This window comes from Plecotus auritus, assembly GCF_963455305.1.
Source record: "Plecotus auritus genome assembly, chromosome: 5".
NCBI classification, from domain to species: domain Eukaryota; kingdom Metazoa; phylum Chordata; class Mammalia; order Chiroptera; family Vespertilionidae; genus Plecotus; species Plecotus auritus.
The window spans coordinates 36496044-36513463 of record NC_137776.1 but is presented as its reverse complement, the minus strand read 5'-3'; the positions used below and the strand labels follow the sequence as shown (position 1 = coordinate 36513463).

The following is a 17420-nucleotide window of genomic DNA, read 5'->3' as shown; positions in this document are numbered from 1 at the left end:
TCCTTCCTCCCTCCCTCCCTCCCTCCCTCCCTCCCTCCCTCCCTCCCTCCCTTCCTTCCTTCCTTCCTTCCTTCCTTCCTTCCTTCTTTTAATGCCAATGCCACAGTATACCAACAGAATTTAACTTGTTTTATTTAGTAAGTATTCTATGATGAAAATGGGAATCTGGCCACAACAATATTGACAAGATATAAATAGGTTTCTACGTTCTGTGATAGTTTCAGCTGTCTGGGATCCCAGCAGATTGATTGGTATATCTCGCTATGGAGTCCCACTATAAATGGCTATCATGCTTCTTTCTAGACATCTGCAACATCGACCCATCCTGTGGATTCGGCAGCTGGAGACCTTCCTTCAGGGACCGGCGAGCAGCGGGCAGCGATGTGGACATCGACATGGCTTTCATCTTAGACAGCTCAGAGTCCACCACCCTGTTCCAATTCAATGAGATGAAGAAGTACATAGGGTACTTGGTCAGACAGCTGGACCTGAGCCCCGACCCCAAGGCTTCCCAGCACTTTGCCCGAGTGGCCGTGGTGCAGCATGCACCCTATGAGTCCATGGGCAATGCTAGTGTGCCACCTGTAAAGGTGGAATTCTCCCTGACTGACTATGGCTCCAAGGAGAAGCTAATGGATGCTCTGGGCAACAGGATGGTACAGCTGCAGGGGTCCAGGTCCTTGGGCCAGGCCATTGACTACACCATAGATCATGTCTTTGAAAATGCGCCCAACCCACGGGACCTGAAAATCGTGGTTCTGATGCTGACGGGGGAGGTACAGAAGCAGCAGCTGGAGGAAGCCCAGAGAGCCATCCTGCAGGCCAAGTGCAAGGGCTACTTCTTTGTGATTCTGGGCATTGGCAGGAAGGTCAACGTCAAGGAGGTATACAGCTTCGCCAGTGAGCCAAGTGATGTCTTCTTCAAGCTCGTGGATAAGTCCACTGAGCTCAACGAGGAGCCTCTCATGCGCTTTGGGAGGCTGTTGCCATCTTTTGTCAGCAGTAAGTCCTGAGTCAGCATCATGGGCCAGGCTTTCTGCCAGCCCATGCCCTCGGGCAATGGGGGGAGGGAGGGGCACAGGCATGGGAAAGACAACTAGTGTAATGATGTTTACTTTTTCATTCATTCCATAGGTAGATATCAACACCCACAAGTCCCAGGCACACCTTAAGTTGCCAGGGTTGGCAGTGAGCACACAGACAGAGACCTTGTCCTTGTTCACTTGTTTATTCAACCAAGTTCCATTGGGCACCTCCCAGTCATAGACAGTGTCCCTGAGAGTTTACAGTCTAGATGGCAGATGGGTCAAGTGCACATTTATTATGTATGATGTAATATCCTGGCATGTCACAGAGAAGTATATCCTGATGGGGCTCATGGAAGCTTCTAGAAGAAGTTGCCACCAATACCACCCTTGGAAACTTCTGGGTCTTTGCTGATGTGGCTCTCCCAGAGTGCCCTCCACCTCTGCTTCAACAAAAAATCCACATTCATCTTCAAAACTCACCTCCAATTGCCCCTGCTCACCATGGATGCTCCCCACTCCCAAGGCTTACTTGTCGTTAATCTGGCTGCCACACTTACCGCATTTATCGCATGGCCCATTGGTCATCCATTGATGGGATCTATGATCACAGAGGACTGCATGGTCCTGGAGAAAGTGTTTCTTGTTTTTTTTTTTTTAATATATTTTTATTGATTTCAGAGAGGAAGGGAGAGGGAGAGAGAAATAGAAACATCAATGATGAGAAAGAATCATTGATCAGCTGCCTCCTGCATGCCCCCCACTGGGGATTGAGCCTGCAACCTGGGCATATGCCCTTGACCAGAATCGAACCTGGGACCCTTCAGTCAGCAGGCCGATGTTCTATCCACTGAGCCAAACCGGGTAGGGCGAGAAAGTGTTAAATTCACTGTGTTCCCTTGAGCCTGGCACAGTGCTGGGCTCAGAGTTGTCACAGGAAGGTACACTGTATTTAACATATGAGAGAGATGTATAAAGTAAGAATAAACATGCATATATGGAGAGTTTATTATTGAAGGTAAGGTCTAGTCCCTGAAAACAGCAGTCACTTTTGTGAAGCCTGTGCCCCAAAAGTTTTAGGGGAGAACATATGAAACAAAGGTAAGGCAGCAAGTTCACCCAGGCCATCATCACTAACTGCAGAAGATGGAAAAAAAACACTTGTTAAACACAGCATTGAGAAAATATTAAATGTAACTTGGTTATAGTTTGATGTTTGAGGATTTGGAACTGTTAAGTTCTGCACTTGAGTTTTCTCTTATTCCTATCTTCCTGATGACATTGAGTAAATATTATCTTTAACCAAATCACCCAAATATTGTCAAATACAACATATTGGCTTAATATGTTTTATGGATCGAGTACCATTATATTTGATGTTTAAAACTCACTGGTCTTGACTGGAAGAATTAATTAAGTCAACAAATATTTATGGACTAAACACTATGTCATTCATTGAACTCATTAGCATATTAATTTTAATTTGCAAGGGATTTGCATACACTTAAAATATTTTTTTTCTATTTCTCTCTAGGTGAAAATGCTTTTTATTTGTCCCCTGATATCAGGAAACAGTGCAGTTGGTTCCAAGGGGACCAACCGGCAAAGACTCTTGTGAAATTTGGTCACAAACAAGTGTAAGTGATTAAAATAATTGTCCCACAAATTACAGTGCTAGGGGGAATACTGAGGTCCTCCAACACCTAACATTATGGGGTGAGGACATAAAAATTCAGAAAATGTGACTTCCCTAAGGTCAGGTAAGACATTCTTTTAGAACAGGGTTGGGGAATGTCCGGCCCACAGGCCATATCCTTTGGTCTGGCCCTTCCAAGGAAATTGCAGGTGGGACTTGAAATTCAACAAATCTTGGAGCTTTTTTCATAAAGGCATAATTTTTAAGTTGATAATTTTGTTTGGCTCAAGAATGATGCTATAAATCAGGGGTCCTCAAACTACGGCCCGCGGGCCACATGTGGCCCACTGAGGACATTTATCTGGCCCGCCGGGTGCTGCTGCCTGTCCTGCTTAGCAGCCGACTCATCCCGGGTCCGCAGTGCACATAGGAATTTGTTCATAGTTTTTTTTTTAAACTATAGTCCGGCCCTCCAACGGTCTGAGGGACAGTGAACTGGCCCCCTGTTTAAAAAGTTTGAGGACCCCTGCATAAATATCCAAATGACCCTTGGCAGCAAAAAGGTTTTCCACCACTGTTTTAGAAGAATCTGTTGTATCTTTCAGCTTTTGCTGCATAACAAATGACCCCAAACTTAGTGGCTTAAAACAATAATATTTTCTAATTTGAAATTCTGTGGGTTAGCAATTTTTGCCTGGAATCAGCTGGGCAGTTCTTCTGGCATCTACTGGGATCACTTATATGCTTGTGGTCAGCTACTCATCAGCTGTGGGCTGGTTGTCTAGGGTGGTCTCAGCAGGATGGCTTCTCTCTGCTCCATAAGGTCTCTCATTCTCCAGTGGGGAAGACTGGCTTTGTCCACAGGTGACAGGGCAGGGTCATGAGAGTAGGTGGAAGTGTGCAAGACCTCTTGGGGCCTGGGCTAAGATTGGCTCACTGTTACCTCTGCCACATTCTTTTGGTCAAAGCATGTCCAGTGGCCAGCCTTGTTATATTCGAGGGTGGGAGCTAGACTTGGTGGGAGGACCAGCCACATCACATTGCAGGGCATGGGTACAGAGAAGGTGGGCAGTTGAGGCCCTGTGTCCAAGCAATCAACCATCTTGGGTATGAAATGATTTCCTGTAGAAGGATTGGATGCATTCAGGAAAGAATGGACTCCAGATCTTCTTAAAATGATTAATGCTGTAATCACACAGGTGGTAGCAAGTGGAGGCAACATGCATGCTCCACCACGAAGGCTAATGAGATGGTTGGGAGATGGGAGGGACTATGGTACCCACAGTGATTCTGGCCACCTGGCACATGCTCAGTGACCTTATGCTCAGCTCCATCTGTGGTGCCAACTCCAGGAGCAGACGGGTGAGCAGTTGGCTGTGTGACTGAGAGCCTGGTGAGGGGAATGTGGTGGTAGGACCGAGCACAGGCAAAGTGCCATCAATTGGTACCCTTCAAGAGAATGCGACAGTGTGCCATGCTCTGGGGGAGGTGGGGGTTCTGACTGTGGCACCCAGATGATCTGTGGATTCGAATTATCCTCGAAATAGGAATGTCTGTCTTACTCCTGCTGACCTCCAGGGTGGGGAGAGAGAGCCCACCTCTTCCTCCTACATATCCTTCTTTCCATCATCCCTTACATCCCTCAGCTCTCGCTTTTATTCCCAGAGGGGATGCTTCAGAGCTCAGCCTCATTAGTTGAGAATCATTACTAAGGCAGCCATGGCCCTTTTCCAGCACTATGGTGCTACCCTGTTGATCTTGGTTCATAGATTCTCTTTTTCTAGCCTTAATTATCTTTATAATTCCTCTAGAACATTCCCAAAAGTTGGCTCAACCTTATCCAGGAAAACAGAATAAATAAATCCAATATTTGAATTTGTATGATAACAATTTGAAAATATACTGCATATCACATGTAGTGTGATATATCTATAAAATAACAAATGTTCATGTCAGGGCAAGAAATGAACAAGGGGTGGCCCTGTGCCATTGTGTTTAATTATGTTCCTGTTTTCTTTGGAGACTTGAATAGAACAAGAAATTATAAAAAAATAATCAAAACAAAACCACACATACAAAACTTAATACAAACTAAAATGCACAATGAGCCTGGGAGTGAAAGCATACACTGACTTTATAATTTTCCAGCTCAACACAGCATTTTGCTGAGTGGACACTTTTTATAATGAGAGCAGCTATTAACTGATTATTATTGTTAACAATAAGAATAATTATCATTTCAATATTTATTGTCTCTTTACTCTCTCCCTGCTTTTATTTGATAAATTGAAGATGAGATGTCAGATGTATTTGTAGTGCAATAGATGCTTCAGTTTTAGTGATTATTATTTTCCATGCTGTTCAGTATGTTCTCTGTGGCACAGATCCTATAAAGGAGGAATTTGATATGCACAGGCCTATATGTAATACATAAAACTACTGCATGCATTTAATAGGACAGCATGCTTTGCATAGCTCACTAGGTTATGTCTCTGTCCATTTTAGGTAGCAGGCAAAACTATAGATGGGTTGAAGCAAAATTTAATTTGTTTTAACAGAAACACACCGAATAATGTTACTTCAAGTCCTACATCCAAACCAGTGGCCGTGGTCAACCTGCCAGCCTCAAAGCCGGCTGCCTCGAGACCTGCAGCTGCAAGACCTGTGCCTGCCAAGCCTGAGGCCTCAAAGATGGCCACAGTCAGGCCTGCAGTGGCCGCGAAGCCGGTGGCAGCAGCAAAGCCGGTGGCAGCAGCAGCAAAGCCGGTGGCAGAAGCAAAGCCGGCGGCAGCAGCAGCAAAGCCGGTGGCAGAAGCAAAGCCGGCGGCAGCAGCAGCAAAGCCGGTGGCAGAAGCAAAGCCGGCGGCAGCAGCAGCAAAGCCGGTGGCAGAAGCAAAGCCGGTGGCAACAGTAAAGCCGGTGGCAGCAACAGCAAAGCCGGTGGCAGCAGCAGCAAAGCCAGCAGCAGCAGCAAAGCCAGCAGCAGCAGCAAAGCCAGCAGCTGCAAGACCCCCTGCCGTTACCAAACCAGTGGCAGCAAAGCCTGAGGCCCCCAAGCCCCAGGCAGCCAGGCTGGCCACCACCAAGTCAGCCACTGCTAAGCCCGTGGGTAAGCAAGCTGCTGGGAGGGCTGCCCCCTGACACCCTCGTATACTGTGTCCAGGGCATGTCCCTCAAAGCCTGTTTACAAAGCCATTGAAATACCGTCACTGATCAGGGTTTTATACATCTGGGTGATTTGTATATCTAAAAGGTGCTGGTCAGAGTAGGGAATTGTCAAAACATGGCCTGTTTTCTATATTAGAAAGAGATCTCTCACCGCATCTGAGGCTGGTGAGTTCCATGCAGAATAGGCAAAAGAGCTCTCCCGCTTCCCCCACTCCCACCCGAGCCCACACCTGTTCATTCTCTCTGCAAAGTTCACAGGCGGGCATGACCCCTCTCTCCTGGAAACCCAGGTCTTAAGCAAAAGGGATGAGTTCTAAGCAGAAGCATAGTTTTGGGGACCCATTTAGGGAGTGAGAGCGAAAGAAAAAGCCTGTTGTCGGCTCTTGAGCCATGGGCTGTGCTTGGATTCTGGAGCCAGACCTGCCTCCCATAAGATATGACTCCAGAAGATCTGCAAGGAGTTTTGTGATTGCGGTCTTTGTCCTGCTACAAAGAGGCCCCTCGCTGCCCGGCGGTTAGCTTAGCAACCTGGACAGTCAGCCACCCCATAGGCTGAACCTTGTGCCAGGCCTGTCCATGGGAAAAGCAGGCTACAGCCTGAAGGAGAAATCAGCGGGAGGGGAGCTATGAGGCCCAGAGGGTGTTATTTTATTTTTTCTCAAAGAAAATGTTAGGAGATACTATAGAGTATCACAAGCTGTACAGAAAGGTGAAGGCAGAATGCATGTGCTCCTAAAAAGGTCATGGAAGCAGTCTTCATGTTATGAACAGAGAGCAGAGATTCCTTTAGAAGAATTTCATGTCATGCCCTAAGGTTTAATGATTCAATATATTTAAAATCCTGGGGTTCACACCATAGTGAACACATTTCAGGTAGTACATGGGACCATGAATTTTCATAGTATCCCCTTAATAAGAGAGATTGTCAGAAGGAAAAAGGGGGAGTTATGTACCTTGCTGATGAATAATGCAAGTTTTAATTACTATGAATCATTTCACATCTCATCTACATTGGTAGAAGACCAATATTTCCCGGGAACATGAATGAGAAATTGGTTCCCTGCCTCACCTCACTTTCTGGTCAACTGTCTACTGATACGCATCTCTCAGCTTTCGTCTCTTGCCTGCCTGTTTTCGTCGTATGGGGTTTTATTTATCTGTCTCCACACTGTGCTTTGGTCTTTTCTAGTCAAGGCTGCCCGAGAGGTCCAGGTGCTGGAGATCACCGAGAACAGTGCCAAACTCCACTGGGAGAGGCCGGAGCCCCCCAGTCCTTACTTTTACGACCTCACCGTTACCTCGGCCCATGACCAGTCCCTAGTTCTGAAGCAGAACCTCACGGTCACGGACCGCGCCATCGGGGGCCTGCGCTCTGGGCACACATACCACGTGGTGGTGGTCTGCTACCTGAGGTCTCAGGTTAAGGCCATCTACCATGGAAGTTTCAGTACAAGTGAGTACGGGGTCCATTTTAGAAAAGTTTGTACCTGACTTGTACATGAATGGAGACAGGACATAGAGGGAACACTTCGTATTCATTGACTCTGTTCTGAAATAACAAGGTTAAAACAAAATCCTTTATACACAAATGAATGGAAGATGGGGTTCCTTGTGACCTCTTGCCCTGCCTTTGGGGTCCTGGAGGAAACCAGATCCATTTGGCCCTGGGAGAAAGAAATATCCCCGTGTAATCTGGCTGGGCTCGATGCCCACCACATCCATGTTTCAGAAGCACATTTCCATGTTCAGTGAACAGAAAACACCACCCAGGGTCCCCAGCTCCTTAGGGAGTAACCAGCTGGGGGGCTACAGGCATCCATGGCCACCACAGAAAAGACCTCAGAGTTTCCCTCCCCTACCCCCGCCCCCCTCCACGCTCGGGCTCTGCCCTCTGTTGTTCCCTGGCTCTTCCACAGCCCCAAGGCCTGGCCCTGCAGCTTCTCCAGCTTCTAAATTACTCATGCCCCACCGCCTCTCTAAGTTCTTCTTATCCCCCACATTTTTCCTGACCCTGGCTTCTCTGGGGTGCGGAGGGGGAAGGCTCACATTCTTCCTCTTCAGGCCAGTGCTATTCAGATCAAAGAATTGTGCTCGAGAGAAGGAGATTCCCACCAGCCATCGTATAATCCATGAAGATAAAGAGTCCAAAGACCCTTCCACCCAGGGATCTGTTTTCTTGGCTAGAAACAGAAGAGTTTACAAGGGAAAATGAGAAGATTTGTTCAAAGCGCAGAGACTTGCTCTGTTTGCTTATTGAGATGAATTGAACTAGCAGACAACAGACATCAGGAGTTTGTGTATGGATTTCTTGGGTCCCTGTGTTTCAGTGGCCCGCCCTTATCTTAATCCGGGAGGCAAGCTTGCCTCATCCCTAAGGATTCCCTGGCCCTTCAGTGTCTGAGTTACCTACTAGTTGCAATCATTTTTCTTTTATAGGGAAAACTCAGCCTCCACCTCCACAACCGGCAAGGTCGGCCTCTAGTGCAACCATCAATCTCATGGTGAGCACAGAACCACTGGCTGAGAATGAAATAGGTGAGTTATGAGAACATTTGGTCCATTAGCAGCACCAGTACAGCCTTCTCCCAAACAGTTACAGCCCTTGCATTTTGGTTACTCTGTCACCTGCTGAGGTTCTAACTCTCAGAGCAGGATGACTTCTATAGGGAAAGTTCCATATCCACTTAGTGTGGCCCAGCCTGGGCTCATTCTGCATATTCCAAGCTATCCCTGGAAACTTACCTTGCTGATCCCCAGGCTCTTGGAGAAAATTGGATGGGAGTTGCTTTGTGTGCTGCAGCCAGGAATCCACGTATTGTTAATCACTTTTCTCATATTGGGACTAGTGTGTATTTGTGTGGTCTGTGATGCTACAAGGAGTGGGGTGTCACCCATTCAGTGATCCAATCTAATAAAAAGTGCTCAGGCCTGCCCTAACCGGTTTGGCTCAGTGGATAGAGCGTCGGCCTGGGGACTCAAGGGTCCCAGGTTCGATTCCGGCCAAGGGCATGTACCTTGGTTGCGGGCACATCCCCAGTAGGAGGTGTGCAGGAGGCAGCTGATCGATGTTTCTCTCTCATCGATGTTTCTAACTCTCGTTCCCTCTCCCTTCCTCTCTGTAAAAAGTCAATAAAATATATTTAAAAAAAAAAAAAAGTGCTCAGGCCCTAGCCAATTTGGCTCAGTGGATAGAGCATCAGCCTGCAGACCATGCAGGTTTGATTCTGGTCAAGGGCACGCACCTTGGTTGCAGACTCCTCCCCAGCCTGGGCCCTGGTCGGGGCTCATGCAGGAGGCAACCAATCAATGTGTTTCCCTCACATCGATGTTTCTCTCTATCTTTCCCTCTCTCTTGTGAAAATCAACTCTTCCTAAAAATCAATGGAAAAATATCCTTTGGTGAGGATTAACAACAACAACATCAACAAAAAAAAAACTGCTCAGAAGGACTCAAGACATGCAGATGAGGACCCATGGCAGATGGGTTTGGAAATGTCCCATGGGATTTGTGTTCTGGTCCCAATTTCCTAAGCACATACCTGGCTCAGTCTATCATACCAATCTGTGTGCCCGAGCCAAGTGAGGGCACGTTTGACATTTAATCAGGGACTGGCTGGGCATGTTTCGGGATTGGCCACCGTTCCTTCTTTTCCTGGCCAGTGGGACTCTCTCAGACCTGTAACTCCTCGCTGAGCAGAACACGAGCTCCAGTCATTCACCCTCGAGGAACTGATGACTGACATAGTCGACATGCTTTGCTTTCGAGTGTTCTCCCAAAAGATATTGCTACTAATATCCATAGTCCAAATTCCATGTTTTATAGGCCCCAGAGCACAAGGTTTTCCTAGGAGTGGGGGCAGGTCATTATTTTTCAGTGTGTTGGCCACAGTCAGGAGGAGGAAGGCATAGCTCTTGCTGGGGTTTATTTCTGTACCCGACTATGATGAAAGGCATTCGCTGGGGCCCAGCTGCTTCTGTGCTGTGCTGGATTTCAAAGCAGCTGTGCTTTCTCCATATGTATTGCATCGTCAGCAGCAACAGCACATTATTTTTTTAGTTATCTACCAGGATTCCTCATTTTACTCTTTCCACTGTAAGTTTTTAAGGTGTTATTTGTTTCTCCATTTTACCATTTCTGTAGGGTCTGTACCTGTCTCGTCTGTGTTTAAATAAAATTGGGTGGTTTCTGATTCCATACTTGGGAGTAGAGGCTTCTTGATTCTTTAATTGTTTCTAGTGAGAACCTTCTCTGTCACTAGAATAAATTATTCCATCAATGGACTTTCCCTATGTCCGTGGATATGTGTCTATGTCTATAATTATAATCTATGTCTACATTTACATGTATACATCTATACATGTTTATCTCTCTCTCTCTCTCTCTCTCGCTCGCTCTCTCTCTCTCTCTCTCTCTCTCTCTCTCTCCATCATCTATCTATCATCGATTAATATAGCCACAATCCATACTGACATGTGGCCTCAGTCATTATAAGAAAGAAGGTAATTGAGTCAGTACAGGAATTGTGAAACTGTTTTGCACATATACTGGTATATATAATAAGGGAAATAAATGAACTACTTAGAGAACTGAAAAAATGTTTAGAATAGTTTGCCTCTGGAAACAAGTTTAGAAATTGGTCTGTGTTAGGGACAGCCACATTTTTCAAGCTCCTCAAAACTTTCTAATGGAAAAATTGATTGAAAAACAAGAAATTGTCTCCTCTGGATGTAAATGTATAGGAATGATTCAGGAGTTCATGGCAGATTTTATAAAAACTTTTAATGTTATGGTTTTCAACTCAAATGGAAAATAGTGGAAGTAGGAATGTGGAGTTGAGGGTGGGTTGGAGAAGAAAACTTAAGTTTCAACCCTTTGATTTCTGCTCATAAGCAGTTTTCTGAGTCCTGCATCAAGGGACCTGGGGAAGCCTTTGTCCCCTGCACTGGGCACCTGAGCTCCTAGCCCACTCCAGCTCCACTCCCGAGTGACCTCCATGAGGCTTCCCCACAAGGTGCTTGAGCTGAGAGAAGCCACAAAGAGCTTATAGAAATCCCCCAAAGAGACGGGTCAGGACAGATGGGATGATAACTTCAGAGTCACTGACATCTGTGTATATTGTTTCTCAGCCATGGGTAAGTTTTCTCCTTAAAGAGTATGTGAAATGTAAAATTTCTAGCAAATTCTGTGCTTCAGTGAGAGAAAATGACTGGGTGTGAACTACGCAGCAATTTTGGGGATGTTTTTGGCTCTCGTATGTGTGGTCCAGAAGGGACGAGAATATATAAACAGTGTTTAGTTAATATAAACAACACAATCTTTAAACATGAATCTGGCTGGGCTGGCCATTTTCATTTTTTTTTTTTTAAGACCGAGACACGGATTCAGAAGTAAGAGGGTGTTTTCAATCCAGACATTTGTCCCTTAGGTCTCCTCTTTCCCTGTGATAGAGAGAAAAGAGTTTTTGAAATTGGGGCTTGTGTGTCTCTCAAGGCTCCCAGTAGTCTATTTGGATGAATCTAAACCTCTGTCCTGCATTCTGATGAGCCATAATCGTCAAACCCAGGACCTGAATATGCCCTCACCATTTCATGTGGTGGGCTTCCCACCAAGCGATTCACACCAGCGTACAGACACGAGTTCCCGGGTTTGCTTCAGATCGGGGCCCTGTGGGACTGATCCTCACGGGATTCTGAGCCTCAGTCTTGTGTACCTCGGAGTCTGGTCCATTATGTAGTAGACCCAGCTTTGGTTCTCTCCCTAGGACTCCATTTTTCTTTCTTGATATCTGTTAGAACTGTGCTGACCACCTCTGCTGGGGGCAGCTCACGCAGCTGTGGGTAAAGGCCCTGCGTGGGGAGGGCTGGTGAGTCAGGCACGTTAGCCACTCATGGAAACACGTGGCACTGTCCACGCCAGGGATCTTTGTGGAAAGGTTTACGTTTTCCAGACTCTCAGATAACAGTTGACATTAGTGCCTCTCTTTCCCAGCAGGACCTGCAGTTTGCCAGGAAGTCTGTAAACACACATTTCCCTGAGTGTGAGCAGGCGCCTCCCCCCAGGCTCTGCGGAGCGCGGCTTCGGCGGGCAGCTGGGCCACATCAGGCGTGTGCATTCAAATATCAACTTCCTTAACTGGACAAAGAATGCCTCCTGCCTTCAGAGCAGCTCCTCTCTGCGGCATTTTTGCTGTTGTGAATTTTACATCTGTGTCAACATGTCTTTTTCCTTATTTAATTTGGCCGGTCACAAAGGCACTGGGCTACAGGCACAGACACACATACACACATGCACACACACATACATACACACACACGGGGACACACGCAGACACATACATACACACACAGAGATACTCACGTATGTATATACACACACTCATAAAGATTTTTTTCCACTCTAACTTTTTTTTTCAATCTAGTTGGCTTGTAGTGAAATGGACAGCCTTATTTTTGAACTATATTCTGGCAGTATTAGTTGTTATTTTGCCAGGGAGCAGAACACTCAAGGTTGGAAAACTCAGTTTCTTCTTGAAGGGTTCAGCGGTGAGGGAATTGGAGAGTGGCTGGCCCAGGGCTGGAAAGGGAAACACAGCTCATTTTACCTTAAATTATCCAGTAACGAAGGAGAGCTGACACTGGGATTCCAAGCGCAGTTCATCGAGTCCTTTCGCCGGTATGATTCTATTTGTTGCTTACGAAGCTCTGAGTGGTTACAAAGTCCATTTGACAGAAAGGAAACTGAGGCTTGGGGAGCTTTCCGGAGTTCCCCCCTCACTCTTCTCTTTCTCCCTCCAACAGCCTTGTAATGAGACCTTCAGCCCGTGGCACTGGGGTAGTCACCTGCGGGCTCTAATGATGTCTTTTCTCCTCTCGTTGTTCAAGATATATGTAAGCTGCCCAAAGAAGAAGGAACGTGCAGAAATTTTGTGTTGAAATGGTACCACAACGCACAGACTAAGAGCTGCGGGAGGTTCTGGTATAGAGGGTGCGGCGGAAATGAAAACAGATTTGATTCACAGGAAGAATGCGAGAAGGTTTGCTCTCCTGGTAAGTGACTGCCTCCTGTGTTTGTGGTGTTCTAAATAAGATAAAAGAGACCCAGGGCAGTATTTCACCTTTTTAAGATATTTGAATTGCAATAATTATGGTAGATATGAAGCAAAAAATAGATTGTATCTTCAGATAAGGGAGATATTCAAATAAAGCACATGAAAGGAACTTTCTGAATGATTAATATTTCTTAAATACTTCCTCATATCCTCATATTTTTGCCAATGAAGAAACACATGGCCAATTACTCCGCACTACTGGAAATGTTATAAAGTCCCTGTTGTTCATAAAATATTGTAATACACATGATTATTAGGGAAATAGTATAATGAACAACTGTAGATAACACCAAAGATAACTAATCCCATCTATTCATCTTTAAATAATTTTGCTTCCTCTAAGCAATATTGATCTTGGGGCCACCCAAAATCTCCATTACGTTGGGCAATTCGATTGGTAATAAAACAGGCCATCTTCACCGAGAGCCTGGGCCCTGTCAGGACGGTGGCAGGGGTGAGTGTTCAGTTTGCATGAAGACTTGGCCAGGGGTGCAGGTGAGAGAAGGCTCAGCTTGAAGGAGAGCCCCTATCCCCAGGCCTAGAAGCTCTGGGGAGCCAGTGAAGGCTTTGAGCAGGACAGTGAGAGATGGGTGATGAAAACCAGAGGCTGTGGGATCATTTCATGTCAGTAATATGGCTTTTCCTCCTCTCCCTGCCTGTCCGCCCCATCTGTCGATGCTCAGGGCTTGTCAACCCCAAAGTCATGGCTGTGATCGGGACCTAAGCATGGCTGACCAGGGACACATATCTTTTGAAGAAGAAGGAGTCAGCCATGTCCAAGCCATCTTCACAGAAGCTCTGGGTATAGATTCCCTGGCACCGTACCATTTCATGCTTTGATTTACACTCGAACTTGGGGAGCCGTATGCCGCACGACCTATCAACATGGTGCTAGTGTGCCTGTGGACCCACGCTCTGGTCCCCAGGCAGTGACCACGTATACTTTCAACTTGTGTAATAGTTAGCCACTGCTGGTGTCTATGTGAACATGTCTATACATTCAAATTCCCTCTGCAGTTTCACGTTCTGCCTGTTCCAGGCAAACGTAAGGTCTAGAAAATAGTCCCCAACTTCACAGCTACTCTCTATCCTTCCGCTTGGTTCGTCTCTTTCTTCTCAGTTAAGCATGACTTTAGATGGATAGCCTGTTCTGGCGAATAAACAACTACCCAACGTTTCCATTTTTCTCCCCAAATCCTGGATTAGAGTCCAAGAGAATTTTCTTTTTCTAAAGCTTCTAACAAACCATCTGGTTGGAAGGAAGCAGAATCTCTTAATCTCTGTGCACTGCTACGGGACCAATGCCTTCATTAAAGAATGAAAAGAAAGTCATAATAGAGAATATTTTTGGCATTCCTCCAATGTTGTGTTTTTTGTTTATTTTTTTTTGGTGCGGGGGTGGGTGGGGTCTAATTTTAATTTTAAAGTTTTTAGGAAATTTATACAAAGAAACTTTTTAATAAAGTATATGGAAAGTGTCTAGGGTTTGGTGTTATTCGCTGTCTTATTTCTAGAATCACCCCCAGGCCAGACTGGTGGTCCTGAGTACCACCCTTTTGTTTCCAGTGGAGGGACATAGAGAGCTCTCTCAGTGTGTGAGACCAGCTGGTGGTCCAGCCCTGGGCTCCAGCATACCACGACCACCTGGACCACATTCCTGGCTTAGGACTCCTGGAGTCTCTCTGGTCTTAAGAACCAGGCTGGCTTTTACCCTCTCCTCTGACTCCTGGTGGGGCCCCAGAGTCTTGGCCTCATTGGCCTCTTTAAAAGAATTGTTTGATTTGCTTCCCTATTTAGCCCCCGACCAGTAGCTGAGAAATGATGTGCAGGTGGTCCAGGGCACCCCATCCCTTTTCTGGAGTCTCAAAGAGAAAGCAGAATTCTGGAGTCTCAAAGAGAAAGCAGAATGTCTTTCAATTTCTTCCTTAAAGACATTTGTCTCCTCTTATCTTCAGACATAACACAAGAAACAAACAAATGCATCTTTAGGTGGTCCCTGCATTCCAGGGAGAAAGGAGATGGGATTTGTTTGAGAACATGTCTTCCCTGATAAACAGAGCTCCTGAGACCTGGGTTTGGGCAGATCTGCTGTATGTGAGATCCGGCGTGAATCTGTAAGTTATTCTATTGAGAAGAGAGCTGGGAGGAGAGAGTGTGTCGAGCTGGGGACAGGAGAGAAGATGGGGGACCACAGACACCACTCCCTGCAATCATCACCCAGGTTTCTAAGTTCTTACAGTGCCCTCAAGGTGAGCACACCTGCACAGGACTGATGGAAAAGTGGAGCTCTCTGCCCCAGTCCATGTGGGAGAGAGTCAAAGCACATTGACCAATAGAAGGAGGACACCTCTGCTGGGAATTGCAGGAACCTGGAGGAGCACTCAGGATTCCACAGTCCATGACATCAGGGATTTGATTTTACTGGCATCCCATGGTGACTGAGAGGACCTGGTTGGACATCAGGGCAGCTTCAGGGGACATGCAAAGCTCTGGGGATTCCTTAGAAGCTCCCACAGTCAGGAGGGTCTGGACCACCTCTGTCCTCTAGATAACGCCAACCCTCTTAACCTTCGAAGAACCTCCTTTATAGCATGAGACCAACCCGGTGGATCGACAAAGAGCCCAGTGGGGTCATGAATTCCCTTCAAATGGGTACTGACTGTGGGTGGGAAACATGCGTTCTGGGACCTTCTCAGCGACAGCCACCCAAATTCTCCAGCCCCACGGAAACAACCCCTTCCACATGAATGTGTGTGTGCACCTCCCCTCGAACTCATCCAAGTCCATCCCATTGGAGCAAGGACATGCTTGTAGAGGGGCTAGGGAAAGGAGTATTCCTGGTGCACTGGGGTGAAGGGGGGGGGGCATAGCAGGAAACAGTCTATCTGTTTGCTCGGGCTCCACAACCAAGTACTACAAACTGGGTAGCTTCAAACAACAGACATTTCCTCTCTCACAGTTCTGGAGGCTGGAAGTCCAAACTCAAGGTGTTGGCAGGGCTGAGCTACCCTAAAATCTGCAGGAGAATTTCTCCTTGCCTCTTCCTACCTTTTGGTAATTTCTTGGGTTGCCGCCACAAGCCTCCCATCTCTGCCTGTGTCTTCACATGGCTTCTTCCTGTGTCTTTGCCTTTACAAGGCCGTCTTCTTACATTGGATGAGGGACCCACCCTGTTCCAGTGTGACCTCACCTTAACTAATTATATCTGTCATGTATTTCCAAATAAGGTCGCATCTTGAGGTTCTAGGGGCTAGAACTTCAGCACATGTTTTTATTGGGGGACATGATTCAACCCCTAGCAGAGTCTCTGCATTTCCAGTACCTGCTCCCAACTCTGTTATGTGGGTGCACTGCTGACAGCTCAACAGCAGCTCCAATGAAGACCCTTTAGCCAAATTCTGTCACTTCTAGTCACTTTGTTATTAAAAGCATCCCTACTAGACCTTGAGGGGTCCTGTTCATTTTAAAACTCCAATCCTAAATACTCTACAAAGCCTTTTCCCTGCCCTCAGCGCAGGCTGGACTCATGGCCATGGAGGGGGATTGGGTGGAGAAAGCCAGGGCTGACTCTCCTGCATGCCTCTGTATCCTCCAGGCTGGTAGAGTTCTGCACAGAAGCTCCTAACTGGACTCCTGGGGCAAAGTTGGGGTTGATCTTGTATTGGCAGGTGCTGCTCTCTCACCCTGCCTGCCCTTGTCTCCCTTCTGCAGCAGGGCCCCATGCTGCCTCTCTTGGGCATATATTGATTCCCTGGCAGAATCTGTGGAGATTCGCTTGGGCAATCTGGCTTCTGTGAACCTCCTCCTTCCCTCTTTGGAGCTCCCTGTTGGGAGAATCCCTCCTCACAGGCTCTTGGTGCTGGGCGTCTTTATCCAGTAGATCACCCTCTTGGGGGACAATGTAATCAAGTCAGCTCAAGTCCAGCCACTCTCTTGGGTCACTTAATCCACAGGAAACTCATGACCTTGCCACATCCACTGGTCTCCCCATTCAACCACTGAGCTCCTCCCACAGGTCCAGTGGTCAGGAACATGCTCAGCTGGTCTCAGCCCCTGCCTTGGTGGTGGTGGTGACCACTCCCCCAACTTGGAGTGTTTCTCTGAGGGTTTTGTCTTCAAGGAAGGGCCAGTTGAATGCCCTTTGCTGCTGCCACTGGCAGTGAGTTCCCTGACTTCCCCACAGGAGGGGAGAAGGTGCTGCATGGCCCTCAGAAGGTTGCCGTGACCTTGTCCTGATTCTCTTCTACTGCAGTGGTGACTGTGTGTGCTCAGCGCAGTGTGCTCAGAGTAGGGCCCTCAGTGATCACCTCTGGGCAGACAGGACCCATCAGGCACCTAACACCAGTCTTGTGCAGGAACTTAATGATCAGAGAGCTCCGGGCCCCAGTCCCCTAATGATGGGCTCAACACTGCACTTCCCCTCCATGCCTCTAACTCTCCCAGAAGGAAAACTGCATCCCCAAGGCACCTCGATAGTGCGTG

The 17420-nt window shown here is 47.0% G+C and overlaps 1 protein-coding gene across 1 annotated transcript in view; it reads left to right on the top strand.

Annotated features, from left to right (window-relative positions):
* Positions 1 to 14413, top strand: part of COL6A3 (collagen type VI alpha 3 chain) — a gene marked incomplete at its 5' end in the record, with an annotated part of 63249 nt that extends 48836 nt beyond the window's left edge. Inside the window, 7 exons of the mRNA XM_080669456.1 lie at positions 304 to 1002; positions 2560 to 2662; positions 5220 to 5770; positions 7019 to 7282; positions 8266 to 8364; positions 12712 to 12876; positions 13622 to 14413. Of these exons, the coding sequence (XP_080525582.1) occupies positions 304 to 1002; positions 2560 to 2662; positions 5220 to 5770; positions 7019 to 7282; positions 8266 to 8364; positions 12712 to 12876; positions 13622 to 13662 (1922 nt within the window). The 3' untranslated portion in view covers positions 13663 to 14413. The remainder of the gene's footprint in view (positions 1 to 303; positions 1003 to 2559; positions 2663 to 5219; positions 5771 to 7018; positions 7283 to 8265; positions 8365 to 12711; positions 12877 to 13621) is intronic.
* Positions 14414 to 17420: the final 3007 nt, after the last annotated feature.